The 23,496-nt window shown below is 44.2% G+C and overlaps 2 protein-coding genes and 1 long non-coding RNA gene across 13 annotated transcripts in view; 1 reads left to right on the top strand and 2 right to left on the bottom strand.

Annotated features, from left to right (window-relative positions):
* Nucleotides 1-3,472: 3,472 nt before the first annotated feature.
* ARL2BP (ADP ribosylation factor like GTPase 2 binding protein) lies at nt 3,473-12,528 on the bottom strand. Of its 5 annotated transcripts, none has more exons than XR_013410865.1 (6): nt 12,285-12,528; nt 11,547-11,608; nt 8,749-8,855; nt 7,247-7,332; nt 6,284-6,685; nt 3,473-5,148 (listed from the first exon to the last, which is right to left on the bottom strand). XR_013410865.1 is itself a non-coding variant. In XM_077983679.1 (6 exons), exons 1-6 carry the CDS (start codon nt 12,320-12,322, stop codon nt 5,268-5,270), a joined length of 426 nt encoding a protein of 141 aa, XP_077839805.1. In that variant the 5' UTR covers nt 12,323-12,528; the 3' UTR covers nt 3,473-5,267.
* LOC144338052 (uncharacterized) lies at nt 10,809-15,444 on the top strand. The gene is made up of 2 exons (XR_013411813.1): nt 10,809-13,381; nt 13,787-15,444. It is a non-coding gene; the product is annotated as an uncharacterized LOC144338052 (long non-coding RNA).
* Nucleotides 15,445-17,669: 2,225 nt separating this feature from the next.
* RSPRY1 (ring finger and SPRY domain containing 1) overlaps nt 17,670-23,496 on the bottom strand; it is a 49,619-nt gene continuing 43,792 nt past the window's right edge. For all 7 annotated transcript variants that reach the window (XM_077986234.1, XM_077986233.1, XM_015126227.3 and 4 more), the window contains 2 exons: nt 20,561-20,665; nt 17,670-18,749 (listed from right to left, as the gene is read on the bottom strand). In XM_077986234.1, coding sequence (XP_077842360.1) covers nt 18,653-18,749; nt 20,561-20,665 — 202 coding nt within the window. In that variant the 3' untranslated portion in view covers nt 17,670-18,652. The remainder of the gene's footprint in view (nt 18,750-20,560; nt 20,666-23,496) is intronic.

Below are 23,496 nucleotides of genomic sequence, written 5' to 3'. Positions count from 1 at the left end.
TTATACTTCCTGCTTGCTGGGTCTAGAACAGTCCTGGTTTATGCTGTTTGTGCTGGCATATGTAGAATAGCACGGCCTTTTATTCTCACAAGTGATTCAATTTGACAATAACTTAGTCACCCTTGCTTTGAGCAGGTTAGGTGAGCTTACTAAATGAAAGATTTCAATAATATCACCTACCTTGAAGGTCTGCGAAGCTTGGAGGTCATATAATCAAGGTGGCTGGCCATGCTGCCTGCTCACAGCTGGTAGAGACAGCAGAGGAAAGCAACCGAGTACTCCTGAGCTTATTTTTCTAAGACCACAGAGCAACGTTCTCTGAACAATAAGGTAAAAGCATTTCTAGGCACCCTCTGTACCCTTTTTATTTGTTCTTTTATTTTTATTTTTTGGAGATGGAGTCTCACTCTAGCACCCAGGCTGGAGTGCAATGGCACAATCTTGGCTCACTGCAACCTCCCCCTCCCGGGTTCAAGAGATTCTCCCACCTCAGCCTCCCAAGTAGCTGCAATTACAGGTGTGCACCACCACGGCTGGCTAATTTTTGTATTTTTAGTAGAGACAGGGTTTCACCATGTTGGCCAGGCTGGTCTCTAACTCCTGACCTCAGGTGATCTCCCCGCCTCGGCTTGTCAAAGTGCTGGGATTATAGGCATGAGCCACGGCCCCCAGCCTCTGGTCCCTTTTTAAAAGTTGAGAATTAAAATGTAACTAAGTTCAAACAGTTGCAGATGAGCTACTCTGTTACTCAGGGATGGGGGATTAAATCCAGTACCTATGTCCCAGTCCACCTGGGACAAGCCCAGTTTGTGCTGTTGTTGTCCTGGTATAATTTTTTTTTTTTTTTTTTTTTTTTTTTTTTTTTTTTTTTTTTTGAGACGGAGTCTCGCTCTGTCGCCCAGGCTGGAGTGCAGTGGCGCTATCTCGGCTCACTGCAAGCTCCGCCTCCCGGGTTTATGCCATTCTCCTGCCTCAGCCTCCCGAGTAGCTGGGACTACAGGCGCCCGCCACCTCGCCCGGCTAATTTTTTTGTATTTTTAGTAGAGACGGGGTAATTTTTTTTTTTTTTTTGGAGATGGAGTCTCGCTCTGTCACCCAGACTGGAGTGCAGTGGCATGATCTCAGCTCAATGCAACCTCTACGTCCTGGGTTCAAGCGATTCTTCTGCCTCAGCATCCCGAGTAGCTGAGACTACAGGTGAGCGCCACCACACCCAGCTGATTTTTTGCATTTTTAGTAGAGATGGGGTTTCACCATGTTAGCCAGGATGGTCTCAATCTCCTGACCTCATGATCCACCCGCCTTAGCCTACCAAAGTGCTGGAATTAAAGACATGAGCCACCTCGCCTGGCCTTTTTTTTTTTTTTTTTTTTTTTGAGACGGAGTCTCGCTCTGTCGCCCAGGCTGGAGTGCAGTGGCCGGATCTCAGCTCACTGCAAGCTCCGCCTCCCGGGTTCACGCCATTCTCCTGCCTCAGTCTCCCGAGTAGCTGGGACTACAGGCGCCCGCCACCTCGCCCGGCTAGTTTTTTGTATTTTTTAGTAGAGATGGGGTTTCACCGTGTTAGCCAGGATGGTCTCGATCTCCTGACCTCGTGATCCGCCCGTCTCGGCCTCCCAAAGTGCTGGGATTACACAGGCTTGAGCCACCGTGCCCGGCCGCCATTTTTTTTTTTAAGAGACAGGGTCTTGCTCTGTTGCCCAGGTTGGAGTACAGTGCCACAACCACAGCTCACTGCAGCCTTGACTGCCCAGGCTTAAGCAATCCTCCCACCTCAACCTCCTCAGTAGCTTGGACTACAGGTGCATGCCACCATGCCCAGCTAATTTTTTTTTTTTTTTTTTTTTTGAGACGGAGTCTCGCTTTGACACCCAGGCTGGAGGGCAGTGGTGTGATCTTGGCTCACTGCAAGCTCTGCCTCCCGGGTTCAAGCGATTCTCCTGCCTCAGCCTCCCAAATAGCTGGGACTACAGGTGCGTGCCACCACACTCGGCTAATTTTTTGTGTTTTTAGTAGAGATGGGTTTCACCGTGTTAGCCAGGATGGTCTCAATCTCCTGACCTCGTGATCCGCCTGCCTCGGCCTCCCTAAGTGCTGGGATTACAGGCGTGAGCCACCGCACCTGGCTGATTTTTTTTTGGTAGACACTGGGTCTCACTATTATTGCTCAGGCTTGTCATAAAACTCCCAGCTTCAAGTGATCCTCCTGCCTCAGCCTCCCAAAGTGCTGAGATTATAGGTGTGAGCCACCACACCTGGCCCTGGTATAAATATTAATAGCATCACTTTTTACTCTCAAGTCTCTCCGAGTTTGAATAATAAATTAGTCCTTCCAGGAGTAAGTTATAAGAGTTTGGTTTTAAGGAAGGACAATGCACTTAAATGCAAAACAACATCGCAGGCAAGTTGGAGAGCTCACCCCTCTTATGTTTCCGACATGAATCAAAAAGCCTGTTTCGGGGGAACATTAAAGGCGCTCAGTCAGTGCTAAGGCTCAGCAGTTCACGTGACTATTGCTCCTCATTGGGGAGGAGTCCTAAGCAAGAGGACTGGGGCTTCCTCACCCCAGGCCAGGTGGGAGCCCCATCAAAGGTGGCACCTGACATCACAGTCTAAGTGTCTGTGGATGGAGAGACAGGCTGCTAGTTTATTTTAAAATAAATCAGAATGTCTACTTATAATATTAAGTGACAACAGACTTGCCTCCTTTTTACTGAGTAGAAAGGGTGAAAAACCAGCCAGGCATGGTGGCTCACACCTGTGATCCCAGCACTTCGGGAGGCGGGTGGATTACCTGAGGTCAGGAGTTCAAGACCAGCCTGACCAACATGGTGAAACCCTGTCTCTACTAAAAATACAAAAATTAGCTGGGCATGGTGGTGGACACCTATAATCCCGGCTGCTTGGGAGGCTGAGGCAGCAGAATCACTGGAACTCAGGAGGCGAGGGTTGCAGTGAGCAGAGATTGCACCATTGCACTCCAGCCTGGGCAACAAAAACAAAACTCCATCCCCCCCCCAAAAAAGACAAAAAAAAAAAAGACAGGGTGAAAAACCAATTTGCCTTTATCGTCGTTTTTTCATCATTTAATCTCTGGACTTGTCCACTGGCTTTTTCTCAAGCAGGCAGGCTGGTCCACAGGTCTTAGCAAGTGCCCCCAACATGCCTGGGCTGAGGTGGACAGTCCCATTTATAGACAAAGCAAGGGAAAAAGCAAGCCCAGGAGAGGTGGTATTTTGAAAAGCTGGCTCTGAGAGTGATTTTAAGGGGCCAAAGGGGGCTGGTGCGAGTGCAGTGGTGTTTATAACTAATAGATCACAACCAGTGGCAGGCAGGTTTCTTTGTTCCTTCTCTACTCCCACTGCTTCACTTGACTAGCCGCCCCCCCCCCCACCGCCAAAAAAAAAAGACCAAAGCAATAATAACCTGATGGCAGTAGCTACGTTAAAGAAAGAGTATGACTCATTGAGAATGGTGGTTCTTGCAAAACACCTCAAATTTTACTCATGGTACAAAAGTATTTAATAAGTGACACATCAGTACAGAAAAACAGAGCTTATGTAAAGCTTATAGCTTGTCCTTTAAAACCAGAATGGCCAAGTGAAAAGTCAGTACAGATTCTTTTTACTATTAAAAAAATCAAAGGGATACACTGGGAATTGAACTACTATGCTTTTTCTTCATTCTAGAGATGACATATATGTTTTCTGGTAAGTAATCTACCACACATTGCACTGAACCAAAGCATACAAACAGCCAGTAAAGCTGTGCCCTACCTGCTACTCATGCTGGGCTGGACAGTGGAACATCATCTTAGTAAGAGATATTTTGACAGGAAGAAACTGCAGAGTCCCTACCTAACCCAGAGAACCTTACAAACTTGTTTACACAGAAAGGATTTTCAGCAAACATGCAAACATACTAACATGCTATAAGAATGTTTTAGCCTATTTCTAGCACACAGCATACATTCATAGGTGCCCAGTAAAATAGGAACGAATGCCAATGTAGAAAGCGTTTTTGCTTTCACAGTACTAACACCTAAAAAGCACACAGCATATAATACTTTGATCTTTAAGTGGATAATCATGGAAGTTCCAAGATCATATCCACTAGGTTAGCCTGAGTATTCATCTATAAAAATATTTTTTTTTTCCAAAAATAATGCTAAAAAGAGACATCTAGAAACAGTGGGACTACATCAGGACCAGAAGACAGTGACACAAGGACTGCAAATGTTAAGACTAGGAGTAGCTTTTCACATGGAGCTTTTATGTAGAGGATATCTCTTTCTTTTGATTCCTACAGCCAAGACAAGATGTGATCACAGGAGATTCCGAAATCTCAAGCTGGGCTTGAGTAACACCCTAGATAAACATCAGGAACCCCACTGCGGCTGCAGTACTGAAACTGTGGCCCATGTGAAAAAGAGGTGCAAGTGCACAAAGATTCATGCAGAGGCTGCTGGAACAGAGGGTGGTGGCGGTGGGTTAGTCCACACTTACACACCAGCAGGTATGCTGGGGAAGGAGCCCCCAGGGGGAGTGCTTGACATGGGCTCGCTCCAGAGGCGTCTGACCCAGAAGCTCCTGAGAGAGGTGTCTACTTGAGGAGGGGAGGAGTACTATGGTTAATGAATACAAGAAGGTGTTTCAGGAGCAATAGGTCCAGGAGGGTTAGGTCTTTTTGGTTTTGACCTATCAATACTTAACATAAATGAGTTACATAACAGAGTCAGTCTTTCCAAGATGTGTTCTGCCATCATGAGCTGGGCCTATGGGGCTGGTGACATCCAGAATGATCCCATTCATTGGCTGGAGGTAGGACCTAGTGCCGCAGATTGTTCTGGGAAGCTGACACAGAAGATGATTTGCACAACGAAGTCACCACTAAGCCACTGCTTAAGTCCAGTCCTCGGCCTTCTTTTTCCTATATGAGAAAACAACCAAAAGGAAGGGCCAGAAAGAGCCCTGGCTTGGAATCTTGCCTCTGACATGGCGAAGGCAGAGCTGAAGGTGGGAACGTGGACCTCCACAGTACATAGGAAGGGAACACAGGTTATTGGTTATTCTGCATTTCTGCTCAATACTGACCTGCCCTAGTCTTAATTTTTTATTATTATTATTTTTAAAGAGGTAGGGTCTTGCTCTGTCACCCAGGCTGGAGTATAGTGGCTTGATCATAGCTAACTGCTGCCTGGAATTCCTGGGCTCAAATGGTCCTCCTGCCTCAGCCTCCTGAGTAGCTAGGACTACAGGTGTGCACCACTACAGCTGGCTAACTTTTTTATTTTTATTTTTGTAGAGATAGGGTCTTGGTATGTCACTTAGGCTGGTCTTGAACTCCTGGGCTTGAGTGATTCTCCTGCCTTGGCCTCCCAAAGTGCTGGAACTGTAAGTATGAGCCACTGTGTCCAGCCTGGCCCTGGTCATTCTTAAAGTGCACTCTTAAAATGTACCTCCCTTCACTGGAAAACATTTTTCTTTCTTTTTTTTTTTTTTTAGATGGGGGTCTTGCTATGTTGCCCAGGCTGAAGTGCAGTGGCTATTCACAGGCATCAGTGCTGTGCAACACAGCCCCAAACTCCTAGGCTCAAGTGATTCTCCTGCCTCAGCCTTCCAAGTAGCTGGGACTACAGGCATGCACCACCATACCCAACACCATTTCTTTCTCTTTTTTTTTTGACACAGGGTCCGACTCTGTCACCCAGGCTGGATTGCAGTGGGGCAATCACAGCTCACGGCAGTCTCAACCTTCTGGGCTCAAGCGGTCCTCCCACCCAGCCCCCCAGGTAGCTGACTGAGACTACAGGTGCACACCAGCACACCAAGCTAATTTTTGTATTTTTCATAGAGATAGGGTTTTGCCATATTGCCTTGGCTGGTCTCAAACTCCTGAGCTCAAGCCATCTGCCTGCCTCGGCTTCCCAAAGTGCTGGGATTATAGGTGTGAGTTACCATACTCAGTCTCCTATTTTTCTTATAAAGAGCTTGCATTGTAAGAAAAGCAAGGCAGGGCCAGGTGCGGTGGCTCACACCTGTAATCCCAACACTTTGGGAGGCCGAGGTGGACCATGCTTCAGGAGTTTGAGACCAGCCTGGCCAACCTGGTGAAACCCTATCTCTACTAAAAATACAAAAATTAGCTGGGCATGGTGGCAGGTGCCTGTAGTACCAGCTACTCAGGAGGCTGAGGCAGGAGAATCGCTTGAACTGGGGAGGCAGAATTTCCAGTGAGACAAGATCGTGCCACTGCACTCCAGCCTGGGTGACAAGAGCAAAACTCTGTCTCAAAGAAAAAAAGGAAAGGCAAAGCAGAATGAGACCTGAGACCTGCTTTTTGGGTTTTGTCCTTCTGATTAGGAACTCTAAGATGGTACCTGGGGCTTCTTTCATGAAAACATGAGAAGGTCCCAGCCACAGTAGAATAGCAGCTCACTCTTCTGATGCCTCATCAGCTGCTGGACTGATACTGGCCAGTTTGAAGGGAGAATGATGGGGGAAGCGTGGGAGGTTTGTGTTCGGTATTTCTACCTGGAACTTTCTAAGTGGCTCAAAGTGGCTAAATAAATAGGCAGTAGTAACTTACTGCTCTGTAGTCCAAAAACATTTCTTTAAAAGCCAGAAAATCTGTGAAAGTGAGCAGCATGTCGAATATGTCACCAGCCACTTCATCCTTATGGTGCCTGCAAATGGAACAGACGGCTGTTTTGTGAATGAATGATGAGACAGTCCTCAAGATTGCTTTTGTTTTTCTTTCCCTCACCCCAGCCCCACCCCCTGCATTTTTTTTTTTTTTTTTTTTTTTTAAGAGACTAGTTCTTGCTCTGTCACCCAGGCAGGAGTACAGGGGTGCAATTATAGCTCACTGTAGCCTTGAACTCCTGGGCTCAAGGGATCCTCCAGTCTCAGCCTCCTGAGTAGCTAGGCCGACAGGTATGCAACACCACACCTAACTAATTTATTTTTTGTAGAGTTGGGGCCTCACTATGTTGCCCAGGCTGGTCTTGAACTCCTGGGCTCAAGTGAACCTCCTCCCTTGGCCTCCCAAAGCACTGAGAATACAAGTGTGAGCCACTGCCTGGTCTTTTCAAGATTTCATTAAAAGGTTTGAGGGCTTCCTACACAGGACCTAATCACCAAGGGCATGCACAGGAAAACAAACAAAACAAGAGGGTCTTTTGGTCAGCCTAGGGAAGGAAGAAAGTGAGAAAACAAAACACAAAAATCAGTCAAGGTCAACTCACTGTAATGTTGTGGTGAAAGCTGCCATGTTGAACCCAGGAATCCGCTGCAGCAGCTGTTCTTCAATATATTTTTCTACCAAAGAAATCTGCAACAGTGGAGAGGATTTTGGTGAGACCACACTTTGGGAAAACAAGACTTCTTTTCAGAAAGCCTGCCCTCCAGCCCTTCCTAAACATTTCCTGAGGTCTGTGTGCCACAATCTACACTGAGTGCCAAGGATACCAAAGAGGACCAAAACACAGCCCCTGTCCTGGAGAAGGACTCAGCCTGGTGTGGAAGAGAAGCATTAGCTGATAATGATGCTGTAGCAGGGTGAATGCTCTGACACAGGTGGAGACACTGAGTAGCACAGTGCCCACACCCACAACCCAGTGCAGGATGCAATAAATGGAGGCTTTGCCTCCTGGGTAGAGGGCATCTGTGTAAACAGAACATATGGACATGGAGGCAGTCACAGGTTCCCTCTGGGCAGGTTTGTTTATGTCATGCTTCTGTGTTAAGAAAATAAAGTCTTGGAGGCTGAAATGGATTCTTAGATGACAGAATCCCAGAGGGCTGCAAGAAGCCTCAGGGTAAAGTGTAGAGACCCAAGGGTGACGAACTGAGGTTCCTGGGTTCCAGTCTTGGTTTTTCCACCAAATAGTTAGTGATCTTGGTCTCAGTTTTCACTTTTACTTAATAGTCATGCATATATGACTGGATTATATAGAAGAAAGAAAGAGTATGTGAAAGCAGAAAGGTTTGTCAAAAGCATGCAAATGCAAGGTATGAAAAACTCATGTACTGTGATTGAAAGCAGGACTATGATAAGCCAAACTTCTTTTATTATATTTATTATATTATTTTTTTAGATAAAGAGGTCTTACTTTGTTGCCCAGGCTGGTCTCAAACTCCTGAGCGCAAGTGATTCTTCCACCTCAGCCTCCCAAATAGCTGGCACTACAGGTGTGCTACCAAGCCCAGGTCAAACTTTTTTTTTTTGAGACGGAGTCTCGCTCTGTTGCCCAGGCTGGAGTGCAGTGGCCGGATCTCGGCTCACTGCAAGCTCCGCCTCCTGGGTTTACACCATTCTTCTGCCTCAGCCTCCCGAGTAGCTGGGACTACAGGCACCTGCCACCTCGCCCGGCTAGTTTTTTGTATTTTTTAGTAGAGATGGGGTTTCACCGTGTTAGCCAGGATGGTCTTGATCTCCTGACCTCGTGATCTGCCCGTCTCGGCCTCCCAAAGTGCTGGGATTACAGGCTTGAGCCACCACGCCTGGCCTCAAACTTCTTTTAAATACGAAGCTGATGAGCTAATCAAATATTTGCCTGAAAGCCTTTTGGAAAATAGCCCCAAAGGCTGTGCAAAGGAAAATGAACTTAAACCAGATTCTAACGAGGATTCCTGGCAGTGTACTGGTGGCATATTTTAAAAAGCAGCAAATTTCAATGTCTTTTGATTCTAAATTTAAATTTTTAAAACTCTGACCTCCTGGTAGGAGACATAGAAATCTACTTACGTATTCATTAAAAATAGGTGTGTAGGTGAGTTTATTCTCTTCTGTGTCTTCAAACTCCAGGTAGTACTTGTCCATGAAATTTCTCTGTAATAACTGGAACTCATCATCTGAACCACAATGGGGAAAATTTATTCTTTTTAATGGAGATTACCAACCATTATGATTTATAAGTAGGCAGGATCTATGTCAGCAGTACTACTTTCTCAATGGTCAGTCTCTGGAAGGAAAGCTGATGTTTTAAGAGGGTATTAAATGGGACCCTGATGTTGAAATAGACCAATCCTGTTTTCTTTTTCTTTCTTTTTTTTTTTTCTTTGAGCTGGAGTTTCACTCTTGTTGCCCAGGCTGGAGTGCAATTGTGCAATCTTGGTTCGCTGCAACCTCCACCTCCAGGGGTCAAGAGATTCTACTGCCTTAGCCTCCTGAGTAGCTGGGATTACAGGCGTGTGCCACCTCGCTGGGCTAATTTTGTATTTTTAGTAGACACAGGGTTTCATCATGTTGGCCAGGCTGGTCTCGAACTCCTGACCTCAGGTGAGCTGCCTGCCTCGGCCTCCCAAAGTGCTGGGATTACAGGTGTGAGCCACCGCGCCCAGCCCTGTTTTCTTTTTAAATTGTGGTGAGATATACAATTTTTTTTTTTTTAAATCATTTTAATGTTGAAGCATACAGCTCAGTGGCTTTAAGTATGTTCACATTGTTGTGCAGTGATCATCACCATCCTTCAGTCCATTTTAACCACATCCACACAGGGTGGCTTGGGAACTCCCTCACATTACTTTTCTGAAAAGGAATGGATTGGTTCTCTCTTATTTTGATATAACTTTAGGAGCAATTGTGGAAACATTGTAGTGATTAGAAGTATGGAGTCTGAAAGAGGCTAGCCTGTCTGGGTTCGAATCGCATCTCAGCTACTTACTAATTGTGTGACCTTGGGTAAGTTACTTAATTTCTCTAAACCCCATATAAACTTCTCATTTATCTGGAAAATAAGAATGGTTTATAGTAGTTATCATATAGGATTGGAAGTGGAATTTAGATGAGAATTCATATAAATAGATTAGTTCATAGTGAACACTTAAAAAATGATAGGGAAGAGGGAATCTTTTTTTTTTTTTTTTTAATTGAGACAGGGTCTCCCTATGGTGCCTAGGCTGGTCTCGAACTCCTAGACTCAAGCAATCCACCTGCTTTGGCCTCCCAAAGTGTTGGGATTACAGGTGTGAGCCACTGTACCCAGCCCGGAATAAGGAATCTTAACAACTGAATAGATTATTTCTAAAAATAAAAGGAAAGTTTCAGAAAGGACCTAGACCTTGGGATAAATACTGTAGGCTCACAGAAGGCTCATTTTCCCATAGCATATAGGGTATAATAGGCAAGATAACTGAATGGATTCTTTAGTATTCCCCAGAAATCCCCAAATCCACATGGGAAACGAACTTAATGATGAAACATCTATATTCAGGAGTTAAGGGCATGAACCTTTATACCTGAAGGTATAAAACATTGGTCAGTAATTTTCTTTTTTTTTTTTTTTTTTTGAGACGGAGTCTCGCTCTGTCGCCCAGGCTGGAGTGCAGTGGCGCTATCTCTGCTCACTGCAAGCTCCACCGCCCGCGTTCACGCCTTCTCCTGCCTCAGCCTCCCCAGCAGCTGGGACTACAGGCACCCGCCACCGGGCCCGGCTAATTTTTGGTATTTTTAGTAGAGACGGGGTTTCACCGTGGTCTCAATCTCCTGACCTTGTGATCCGCCTGCCTTGGCCTCCCCAAGTGCTGGGATTACAGGCGTGAGCCACCATGCCCGGCCTGGTCAGTAATTTTCATACTAAATGGATTAAGCCATACAGCCAACACCACCAAATAACAGTGTTCTTTTCCTAATTCTCATAAAACTTAAAAGTCAACAGAATTTCTCAAATGTAAGTTTTCCCCTCCTACATACTTGTCTTAAACCTCTGGGGACTGTTACTGCTTGTCTGTTACTTAGCAGGTTTCATGGATGCCCAAATACATCCACAAGTAGGAACTCAAAACCTAGGAAAATACAGAACCAGCTGAAGCTTAACACTTTGTTTTCTTTATGGCCATGTGTGCTTGTGGTTATGGTTTTATGTATCTTTTTTTCTTTTTTTGAGACGGAGTCTCGCTCTGTCGCCCACGCTGGAATGCAGTGGCGCGATCTCGGCTTACTGCAAGCTCCACCTCCCAGGTTCACGTTCTCCTGCCTCAGCCTCCTGAGCAGCTGGGACTACAGGGGCCCGCCACCCCGCCTGGCTAATTTTTTTGTATTTTTGGTAGAGACGGGGTTTCACCGTGTTAGCCAGAATGGTCTTGATCTCCTGACCTCGTGATCCGTCTGCCTCGGCCTCCCAAAGTCCTGGGATTACAGGCGTGAGCCACCACACCTGGCCTGGTTTTACGTGTTTTGTGGCATGAAAATGTTAAAACTCAAAACTATCTAAAAATGAAATTGCTCTTACCCTACATAAGAAATAGAGTAGATCATTATTTCCTATAGTTTTGTGAAGAACTCCACACTACTGGGGCCCCATTACCTGAGTCAGTCCCTTCCAGGCCTCTGAATCTATGCTTATTAGATGTTTTCAGGAGTACTGGGCCGTTTGTTTCTAAGACAAACTGCAGTAAGCCTTTACTTAAGTATTACATTGTGCTACATTAAAAATTGCAGGCAGCTTGATGTTTTCTCTTTTTAAAATTAACTCTCCAAATTGATTTCAATGTCCTTAAAGAAGAAGCAAGCAAGTCCTTAAAAACAGTATCTTAAAAGCTTACCCATGATAATGTCCTCTAAATATCCAACCACAGCATCAAATTCTGCATCAGAGGCGGAGGAGCTGAAAAACATGCCTGGATTAGGTGCTATTTCAAATAATGCATTAAAAAAATGTTTTTAGTATGGACGTTTTCAAACATGCACAAGAGAAAAAAAGAGTAGCAAAACGAACTTCCCATCACCCATCTTCAACAATGTAAGAATGACTGTCTAATCTAGTAAGTCCAAACAGAAGAAAACACACTCGGCACGTTTGTGACATGAACGTTCAATGTCATGACTCCACTTTAATAAAAACTGGTTCTCCAGGCTTTTCGCTATCACCCCATACCTGTCTGCTTGTGAGCATGAACCCGGCACGGGTGAAACACCTGCCAGAGGGGTCATTTGGTCAGGAGTCCGGGAGGCGGGGGCCAGGGAGGCGTGGAGGGGCCTCCGGCGCGGGGCAGGGCCTCGGCAGCTCAACCCCGCCAGGCTTTGCTGACAGCTGAGGTTGGCGGCTGGGGATTGTGATGGAGGTGCTGATCAACGGTGACACCCGCCTCGCACTCCTGTCCTTCGGGGCCTGAAACCTGCGGCCTTAGTACTCTACAAAACGAAGGCCTGGGGCTGGGACGGCGCCTTGGCGGCCCCCACCCTGCCCCGCCCCTAAGGACACCTGTTTTATAGGGTCAGGCCCGGGCAAACGCCCGCTGTCCCCGTCCCCAAGTCACCTGCCCCCTGGCGGAGCTACTCACAAAGACAGCGCAAAGCTCTCTTCTTCTAAGGCGTCCATCGCCGCCGCCCCGAGTAGGCTCCTGCCGCGCCCGCGGCCCAACTCGCATGCAGGGCGCGGCGGCCAGCGGGGTTAAGGCCTCTCAGCCAAGGCCGCGGCCACCTCACTGCCAGGTCGGGTCAGCGCCTGCGCGCCAGGCCCCGCCTTGGATACCCGCAGCTTCCACTCGTCCGCCCGGCCTCTACGCCCCGCCGGGCACTCTGCGCGCGCAGCCGACGCCGCAGGTCCAGGCCTAGGTGACTGCCGCCCCACCTCCTGTCACCATGGCCACTGCAACCCCTTCCGCTGCCTCACGGCGGGCCGGCAGCCAATCACAGGCGCGCGTCACCGATGCCGGGGCGGGGCAAGACAGGGAGAGGAAGTCCCGGAAAGGAATGCGGAGGGATGCTGGGCCTCGCCTAGGCCGCGTTGCTTGGCGACTCAGTCTTAAGTCGCCCCCATTTTACGGATAAAGGAAACGAAGCCACGAACCTGAATTTCCTCGCTCGCAACTCGAGAATAAATCGCCCCTCCCAGAGTGTGGAAAATTAAGTAGTCTAAGGCGCTTTTGAAGAGCGCTTGTAAGTTGCCAAGTCGCTGGAGAGCCAGTCCTTTATCCCTGAACCAGGTGATGCTGACGTCTGATTTCAAGACAATTCCTACCCCTCGTGGAAGGAAAGCGCCATCGCAAGAAGTAGATGCCTTGTAATTTGCATTATAATCTTCTCATTATAAAGCTTACTCGGCAGTAACTGGTTTCTTGACTAATTATACAAGATGAGAGTCGAAGAACTGTTTTGAGCCACGCAATCAGGAATCATATACTTTTCAGGAAAAGGCCTCTGCAAAACTGCCAAACTTTGAAACAAAGGATTCGTTTGAGCTGATTTCTCTTGATTGGACAGCTAAGCATTGTGTCTCTTTAATTGCATGATACCTTTTGGCCAAAGTGCGGTATATGACTAGAGGAACTAGAGGGATTTAAGGTATGAACTGAGGGTCAGGTGGCCGGTCAGAATAGGTTGGCAGACATTTTTTATTTTTATTTTTTTGAGACGGAGTCTTGTTCTGTCGCCCAGGGTGGAGTGCAGTGGCATGATCTTGGCTGGCTACAACCTCCGCCTCTCAGGTTCAAGCGATTCTCGTGCCTCAGCCTAAGTACCTGGGATTACAAGTATCCGCCACCGCGCCCGGCTATTTTTGTATTTTTAGCAGAGACAGGGTTTCACCATGTTGGCCAGGCTGGTCTCGAACTCCTGACCTCAGGTGATGCACCCACTTTGTCCTCCCAAAGGGCTAGGATTACAGGCGTGAGCCACCACGCTCGGCCTAGCAGGCATCTTTGAATGGACGTAAAATAGATATCCGTGGGATCTGTAACAAAGATGGTTACAAAGACACAATTGGGTGTGACAGCTGTGACCAAGGTGACATCAATTATTACTAATTTATTTTTTGAGACGGAGTTTCATTCTTGTTGCCCAGGCTGGAGTGCAATGGCACAATCTCGGCTCAACACAACCTCTGCCTCCCGGGTTCAAGGGATTATCCTGCCTCAGCCTCCCGTGTAACTGGGATTACAGGCATGCGCCACCATGCCAGTCTAATTTTTTTTTGTATTTTTAGTAGAGACGGGGTTTCTCCATGTTGGTCAGGCTGGTCTTGAACTCCCGACCTCAGGTCATCCGCCCACCTCGGCCTCCCAAAGTCCTGGGATTACAGGCGTGAGCCACTGTGGTCGGCCTATTTATTTCATTTTCTGAGACGGAGTCTTGCTCTGTCGCCCAGGCTGGAATGCAGTGGCGCAGACTTGGCTCACTGCAACCTCTGCCTCAGCCTCCCGAGTAGCTGGACTTACAGGCGTGCACCACCACGCCCGGCTAATTTTTGTATTTTTAGTAGAGACGGGGCTTCACCATGTTGGCCAGCGTGGTCTTGAACTCCTGACCTCAGGTGGTCTGCCCACCTCGGCCTCCCAAAGTGTTGGGATTACAGGCGTGAGCCACCACGCCCGGTCAGGTGACATCAATTATGAGTTACTCTGTTTAGCACCAAGTGGAAGATAGGCATTTTAAAAGGTTTGCTGAATTACTGGACTGAGTTTAGTCAAGCCCTGGTCACACAGCTCACAGCAAACTCAGATAATTTCTTTATGACCTTTCTCTATATACCACACATTTCTGGACAAAATGAATTTGCCTACCCTTCCTAAGTCATTGATGGAGTGGAGGAGGAACACACCTTGATTTAATCTGTTCTGGTTATCTATTGCTGTTACAAACCAACCTGAAAATTTAGTGGCTTAAAATAACCATTTTGCTCACTAATCTGTAATTTGGGCAGGGCTTGGCAGGGCCACTAGTCTCTATTCCAGTTGGTGTCGGCTGGGGCAGCTGGAATGGACTAGAGGAGCTCCCTCCAAGGAGTTTACTCATGTGGCTGGCAAATTAGTGTTGGCTCTTGGCTCTCAGTTGTGGACATTGGCCAGAGAACTGGGGCCGGGGGCTGGGGGTCCAAGTTCCTCCCCATGTATAGGATTCAGGGGATTCTTGGGTTTTCTCACACCATGGTGCTGGGTCTAAGAGCAAGTGTTTCAAGAGACACAGAAATGGAAGCTGGCAGTCACTTAAAGGCCTGGTACTGGAAACTGGCACAGTATCCCTTCCACTGTGTTCCACTGATAAAGCAGACACAGAGCCACCCAAATTTAAGGAGAGCGGACATAAACCTCATTTCTTGACGGGAGGGATGTCAAATAATTTGTGGCCATCTTTTAATCCATTTCACCACCCTTATTGACTCTAGGAACAAATGGGGATAAAGATAAAATGTACCCACTCAGGGATGTATCAGATAGTGTGCTAAACATTTATAAATACATTGTCTCCTTTTGAAATATCTGAAACCCCGTAAAAACAAAAAACTGGTATGAGTATCTCCATTTTACAGTCTGGAAAACCAAGCATTAGTGGGACCTGGGTCCAGTCCCACCCAAAAGGCCTATTTCAACCATCGTGCTGTATAGCCCCTAATCCCTGGGTTGTTAAACCATATTCTTGGAAATCAGAACGTGTTTTCTCCTGAATACAGAATGGTCTTTTTCCACTTGTAGCAAAATTAAAAGTTGACTTGAATATACTAAATGTTTTTCCATTAATACTCATTTTTTAAATCCTTTTATTGGGGGTTGGCACTAGGAATTCTTCTGAGTGAATAGCAAAAGGTAAATGATGGGCAATCTTGGAAAGACCTGATCTTAGTTGGTTTTTCGTGGATACACATTCAAGATGGTTGAAACTTGTGTAAAAGTCATTTTCTGCTAGTGAAATTTTGTCAGTTTTGTGAATCATTGTTTCCTGGCACTCTGCAAATGGCACCATGATTTCTGCTCTATGTCATTTTTAAAAGGGGCTAATTCATTACAATTTTTTTTGGCTGAAATGCTGGATTTCCCCAATGAATCACCTGACAAAATACCATCATTTTTTGTTTTTCTCCCTGGTAACCATTTATCAGTAGTAAAAGTCTAGCTTTTCTCTTAAATGCTTACATTCAGTTCAGAATATGGATGTACGATTTTACTCTTCCACATAGCTTGCTAACCCCTAGTTTTTTCTTTGATATGGAATTCCTGTCTTTCCCTTGGAGGTGGCTCCAAGTTTACAACTTAGCTTCCATCCTGGATGATTTGATCGATTTCATATTGAAGCCCTTTTATGATCTAGAAGAATAGGAAAAGTAAACCACCTTAGGAACAAAGTTCAAGGGTAGATTTTTAGAAAGCTGTTAGACCCCTGCATTCCTTTGCCTGGCAAATTATCTATTTATTCCATCTATTTTTCCCTCTCTCCACTAAATGTACAGACTACCTTTAGTTTCAGCTGGACCACACGTTTCTTTACTGGTCTATTTACATTTTTTGCTTATCCTTTACCCCCAGCTCACCCCACTCCTCCATTTCATTCTCCCAAATAGAAGCCAGAGTCATCTGTTAGAATTATCAAGGCGAAGATGCTTAAACACCTTTGCTTTCTACTGCACTTAGTATAAAATAGAAAACCCTTCACATAGCCTTCATGAGCAGTTCCCTGGCCTGTAGCATTACCTACTCAACACTGTAGCATTATCTACTCTACCTACTTGCTTCCTATTTTTTTAGTTACAAGGGCCTTCCATCTGATCCCCAAACCCACTGAGACCCGTTCTTCCTCAGTTAGTGCCTTTGCCTGTAATGTTGTGTTCGCCTAGCTACCCAGTCCTAGAAGCTAGTCCTCAGTCTCTGCCAGGCTATGTCCTACTTCCTCCTTTAAGTTTCACTAATGTTACTTCCTCAGTGAGGTTTCTTCTGACACTCCCACCACCATCTAAATTAGTTCCCCCTCATTCTCTCTAGGACCCTATTCTTTTCCACTAAAAATTTGTTACAATAAACACAAATACATTGTCTTCTCCCTACCTTAGGAACAAACTTCAAGGGTAGATTTTTAGAAAGCTGTTAGGCTCCTGCATTCCTTTGCCTGGCAAATTATCTATTAATTCCATCTATTTTTCCCTCTCTCCACTAAATGTACAGACTACCTTTAGTCTCAGCTGGACCACTTCCAAGTTATTATTAGACATAATAGACAATAATTAGACAAGCTTATTAGACATAAGCTCTACAAACAGGTATTTTGTATGCCACATAGGCACAGTGCCCAGCACATATTAGGTGCTCAATAACAATCTGCTGGATAAGTAAGTGATTAGCCTTATTCTTAATTCTAATACTTGATTCTCTCCTACTCCCAAAAGTAGCCCTTAAAGTCTGAGAGTATAATGTCTTGGAACCTTAGCAGTATATACCAATGAAAGTTGTGAAATCTTAGTCAAAAAAGGCAACAGATGTTTTATTCTTCAATGCAAATTACTGTATTCACCACAAGCTAAAGAAGAGAACATGTATCTACATATATATTTATATATATATATATATATTTGTTTGGATTTATGGAAGACTAAAGACATGGGAAAAAATCCAGCACCCCAACATGTACAGCCAGGAAGGAAATCAGCTCTGTAATAGGACAGGTATAATGAACTATAAACAAGAAGGGGTGGAAAAAGAAGAAAAAAAATGTGCATTGAGTTTAAGACACTGTAAAACTCAGAAGACATATTTACTATTCAAGTATAAACTCTGTAAGGACTTGGCATAAATTGAAAGGCAGCTGCAGAGGTACACCATTATAAAAGAAGTTCTATGAATTTACAATTCTACCTTCCAATTTCCTGGGAGAAAAAACCAAACTCTTGAAGGTCTTCACCAGAGACCCTGAGAGGGATTAACACTTTTGATGAAGACATAGTCAATAATTCATGATTGAACTTACTATTCGAAAACATGTATTTATTTAGAACAATAGAAATACGTGTTCTCAGACTGTCCTCTAGAGTTTGTGAGACTATTAGTTCAAGAGTTTCAAAGTATATTACTTGTAAAAACAATACTGATTAAAAAATTTTTTTTAACAAAAAAACAGAAATCTGATTTGATGGTACCTTAAAAATACCCTAAATACCAAATTTTCTCCAACCTAACATTACAGCTAATTTAAGAATTCCTCCTGCATTGGTAAAACATTTTTTCCTCATAAAATGTGGGTACTGAAATTGGATAGGAACACTATGAATATGAAAATACCACCAATTTTCTGCAGTAAAAAAAAAAAACACCCAAAAAAACAAAAAAACAACAAAAAACCTAGAATGTTCTTTGGAATCACTGAAATATCACAAACTTGGGTTTTTTCTTACAGTCTGTGCACCTTCTTTCAGGTTCTCTGTTTTGCTTGTAGTACTGACTGTGTGATTCTAATGTTTATAGATTCAAGTCTTGCAATGCAATATCCATGCTTAACGCACCGGTGTCTCTCCAACCAGTGAGAAGTTATGCATAACCCAGAAATGCTGTCATTTACATCTCCATAAAGACTTCTGCCCCAAATAAAAACTTCAGAATGACACAACACGTCCTGTGTTAAACAATCAAATGAACCCAACATGGAGGATTCCAGTGTGATTTCAGTACTTGGGAGGGCATTGTCTCCTATAGTTTTTCATGGAAGTACCACAGGCCTGGCTGCTAGCATTCAGCTTTCCGTGGCCTTAAAGGGATTTTTTCAGGGCTGGCAAGTTGGATTAGATTCTAAGAGAATTTTGTCTTTGACAAACTACCATTTTTAGCATAAAATCTGGCCATGGCTATAAGTTTCAGTATGTGTACAACTGATTAGAGAGTTTTTTTTCTTTTTCTTTTCAACATTGGCTGGAATTGAGTAGAAAAAAGTCCACGATGCCTCTTCACATGTGTCATGAAATATGAGAAATCTGTCTGATTCTAGATACTATTTCTTTACGACACAATGGGCAGGTCTCCAGCTGCAAGGCACAATCCATGCACAGGTCACTGGGGAGAAACACAGAAAAGCCAGTCAATTTAATGCTTCAAAAGGTCAAACTCCAACTGCCTGCCAACTAAATCTAAAATGTTAACAAGTTTGTTCATTGAAAGGGTTAATAATTATACATGGTTTAAAAAAATGAATATGTAAATAAAAAGTACATTTTACATTTCTGATCCTCAATTGTCTTAGTCTGAGGAACAAGTAAAAAGTTCATATGCATTCTTTCAGACACTCTATACGTGCACAACATATACATACAGATGTGTACATATAGGTAGGGATATATTATTTCTCCCCAGAAAGCCATTTATCCCAGAATCATTTACCAAACAGTCCATCTTTTACCACAGTTTTGACACAATGCCTTTGTCATATGGTAAATTTTCATTTTTAGTTCTATTTCTGGGCTTTTATTGTATTCCATTATTCTGCCATTCCTGTCATAATAATAATGGGACCAAACTACTAACATTTATTTTAATGTATTTTAAGACGTGGTATGGCTGTCATCTCCATAACTTTCAGAATTTTCTTGCTTTACACTTTCAAATCAGCATGTCAAGTTCCAGAAAAAAATCATGTTGCTCTTTTTACGTTGACCAAATTAAACTTAGAGTTTAGAGAAAACTGTCACCATTACAATACTGAGAGGTCCTCCTATCCAAGAAAGGACTCATTTATTTAAGTCTTCTATTATACTCTTTGGTAGTTTAAGTTTTCTTCATATACGCTCTACATATTTCTTGCTTTGTATTCTTAGCCTTTTTTTTTTAACCATTGTAAAAGGGATCTCCAATTATATGTTCTAATTGGCTGCTATTTATACATATAGCTAGAGAAACGACTGAGTTTTGTGTATTTTGTAAGTCATAGTGGTGACAGTAGGCATCCTTATCTTGTTCCCAACATCTCTTGAAATGCTTCCCACGTGTCACCATTAAAAAGATGCTAGCTGGTGAAACCCTGTCTCTACTGAACATACAAATATTAGCTGGGTGTGGTGGCGGGCACCTGTAATCCCAGCTACTTGGGAGGCTGAGGCAGGAGAAATTGCTTGAGCCTGGGAGGTGAAGGTTGCAGTGAGCAGAGACTGCGCCACAGCACTCAAGCCTGGGCAACAGAGCAAGACTCCATTTCAAAAAATAAAAATAAAAATAAAAATACATAAAAAATAAAAATAAAAAAATAAAAAGATGCTAGCCTTTGGCTGAAATAGATGTGTTTTTTATATTGTTACGGAAGTATCCATCCACTCCTCTTTTATATTGTTTTCGTCCCTCCATTCATTTCTGTTTTGTAATATTTCATCCATTAGGAATGGATATCGAATTTTAACAAATGCTTTCTCAGCATTCTTGAAGAAAGTGACAACTGCCCCTCCTGCCTCTGGCCTATTTGAGTAATTATATTAAATATTTCTATATTGTAGGCCGGGTGTGGTGACTCATGCCTGTAACCCCAGCACTTTTGGGAGGCCGAGGCAGGTGGATCACTTTAGGTCAGGAGTTCAAGACCAGCCTGGCCAACATGGTGAAACCCCGGCTCTACTAAAAATACAAAAATTAACTGGGCCTGGTGGCATGCGCCTGTAATCCAAGCTACTTGGGAGGCTGAGGCAGGAGAATTGCATGAGCCCAGGAGGCAGAGGTTGCAGTGAGCTGAGATCGTGCCACTGTACTCCAGCATGGACGATAGAGCGAGACTCCATCTCAAAAAAACCTGCCCTCGCCCAGCTATGGAACTAGCAATTCAAGAACAGCATGAAACTTTGCCTAATGTACAAAAGAGGGAACAACCAAACAAATCCTCTTACCTGTGTCCACATGGCTTCAATTGTGTATCTGCTACCTCATCACAACAAAGGGAACAGCAGTTTTCTCGGATACTGACTTGCTTCAACAGAGCAAGACGTCTGTGCCTGAGTAGAAAAAGCAATTTGAAATGCATTTTGTCAACAGGGGGCCTATTAGCAGGATGCATATGAAATGCTTTGAAAATGCTCTGCACCTGTGAGATATATTCCTTAAACTTTGTTCAGTAAGGTTTTCATACATGCTATCTCCTTTCAATCCTATAATCATTTTCTAAAGTAGGGAATGAAGGAGGTATAACCATTTCCATTTTATAGACAAAGTTCAAGGAAGTGACTTATATAAAGTATGCAGTCGGGAATCAAATTCAAATTCTTTAGTTCTAAGTCCAGTGCTCTTTTTATGTTACCAGCAAATTTCAACCTTTTAAGTCACATATGTCAGAGTCAGCTGACAAGCATAGAGCCTTTCTCAAGAAAAACACACATACACAAGTTTTTATACAATTTCAAGAGGTTTATAACAGTCCATTTTAGACTCCCTGCAAGTCCAAACACCTCAAGTTAGAACCCTTCCATTATACTTTCACTCAGCGTGGAATGGAAGCAGACAGGCAAAACTGTTCTGCTAAAGGTACAGCCCTAATAGATAGGCAACAGAAGTATGAAGCATTCATTCAGTTCACTTATGGGCTTACTGTGTGCCAGGCACTGTTCCAAGCCCTAGAGATTCAGCAGTGAACAGAGAACTAAAAAAGTATCCCTGCCTTTGGAGAGCTTATGCTCCAGTGGGGGAAGACAGAAATAAACAAGGTAAGTAAAATACAGTGTTAAATGGTGATAAATACTATGAAGAAAGAGAAAATGGGAAGGACAAGGAGTGTACACATCAGAGGTGGGGAGTTATTAAAACAATTTTAAATACGGCAGCCAGGAAAGGTCTCACTAAGGTAATATTTAAGTAAAGAGGTAAAGGGAGTCAGGAAGTGAGTTCTGTGGTTGTTTGGAGAAACCATTTTGGGTAGCAGGTACAGCAAGTGCCCTAAGCTATCACAGGCCTGGTGTGTTTCAGGAGCAGCAAGGAGGCCAGGGTGACTGAAGGAGCAGGAGAAAATGGGAGAGGGTAGGAAAGAGGTCAGAAAAGTAACATGGGGAAGGGAGAGGACAAATTGTACAGGGCCTGGGAGGTCACCGGAAAGGTTTTGGCTCTTCCCTTCAGTGAACAGGAAGCCACCCACTGGTGTCTTTTGAGCAGAGAAGTGTGCGATCTGACTTACACTGTAACAAATCATTCTGGAGGCTGTGTTGGATAGACTGAAGGGGTTCTGGGAAGGAACAAGGTCGAAGGCAAGACAAAAATAATACAGGTAGGAAATGGTGGAGGCTTGGACCATGGTAGCAGCAGTGAGGGTGATGAGTAGTTGGATTTGGGATATATTCTGAAGGCACAGCCTTCCGGATTTGCTGAGGGATTGAATGTGGGTATAGCAGAAAGTAAGGTCTTCTACAGTCTTCTCTCATCTGTTTTTTTATTTTTATTTTTGTTTTTTTTGAGACAGGGTCTCACTCTGTTGCCCAGGAGTGTGGTGGCACAATCTCAGGTCACTGCAACCTCCATCTCCCAGGCTACGGTTATGGCCAGGGAAACAGGGATGATAAAGTAGTTATTAACAGATGAGGGGCCGGGCACAGTGGCTCACGCCTGTAATCCCAGCACTTTAGGAGGCCGAGGCAGGCAGATGGCTTGAACCCAAGAGTTCGAGACCAGCCTGGGCAACATGGCAAAACCCAGTCTCTACAAATAATACAAAAATTAGCCGGGTGTGTTGGCATGCCTGTAGTCCCAGCTACTCAGGAGGCTGAGGTGGGAGGATCGCTTAAGCCTGGGAGATGGAGGTTGCAATGACCTGAGATCGTGCCACCACACTCCTGGGCAACAGAATGAGACCGTGTCTCAAAAAAATAAAAATAAAAATAAAAAAACAGAGATGAGAGAAGACTGTAGGAGAAGCAGCGGCTGTGAGTGGGTGACTTGTAGCTGAGAGTGGGTATGTGGTGCTTCACCATACTATTATTTTTTTCTTATGTATTTGAAATTTTCCATAATAAAAAGGTTAAAGAAAAAAAGAATGAATGGAAGAACAATTAGAGACAGAGAGTATATACAACATAGAACAATTTATAAAATCCCAGTTGGTAGTAATAGGGCCATGATCTCCTACCCTGATGCCAGAAAGGAGTAATATTCCAATGAATATAAAGTATCACTGAATATACATTTTTGGAACACAGGATGAAAATATTAATGGTACAGAAAATAGTCTTAAGTAAGTTCATATTTAATGCCACAATTTGTAAGTAAGCACAACTGGAATGTTAAGGGCAGCAAGGTGCAAGGAGGAGGTTGGCACTAAGGTGGCCACTCAATTAGGCTCTTGACAACTCTATCTTCTTGTTACTATCAGAGAAAACAGTCTAAAGACAGCATAGGATGGACCTAGCTTGAAATTCAGCTGTTCTTATTCAAGACAAGATGAACTTTGAGTACCAAATTTATATACATGGTTACCAGGAGAGTGTGTATAAGCTGTCCATAAAATGAGACTTTCTGACAGTTGATGCCCATTGCCATCTGAGTTTTGGAAGGTCTGATTCTGTAGGAGCAGTTAACTAAATGCTGAAGCATTTTAACTATGGCCAGTCCCCAGGGGAACTTAGATGGATCAATTGTCCCTTTCAGGGTATATGTGAGAAGACTTATTTGTGGGCCTCATCCAAGGAAAAGGCAGGCTAGATGAAAAAGAATGGGGTATGATAGATTAGGGAGAGATGTCCCCTCAGACTCTGGCCAATAGGAATTTAAAGTTCAGAATCTCTGTCAGGCACCAAGGATGAGGCTGAATGAAAAGTTTTAGGAATTAACCTCAGAACCCTGAGCA

This window comes from Macaca mulatta, chromosome 20 (assembly GCF_049350105.2).
Source record: "Macaca mulatta isolate MMU2019108-1 chromosome 20, T2T-MMU8v2.0, whole genome shotgun sequence".
Taxonomy (NCBI): domain Eukaryota; kingdom Metazoa; phylum Chordata; class Mammalia; order Primates; family Cercopithecidae; genus Macaca; species Macaca mulatta.
Note: the sequence above shows the minus strand (reverse complement) of the source record. Positions and strands in the feature narration are given on the sequence as shown.

Excerpts from the sequence above, each read along its gene's own strand:
- ARL2BP (XM_077983679.1), bottom strand. The coding sequence starts at position 12,322 with ATGGACGCCTTAGAAGAAGAGAGCTTTGCGCTGTCTTT. Across the intron at positions 11,609-12,284 it reads GAGAGCTTTGCGCTGTCTTT|CTCCTCCGCCTCTGATGCAG; the intron begins GTGAGTAGCTCC and ends CATGTTTTTCAG. Across the intron at positions 6,686-7,246 it reads GCTTTCACCACAACATTACA|GCACCATAAGGATGAAGTGG; the intron begins GTGAGTTGACCT and ends TTCCATTTGCAG.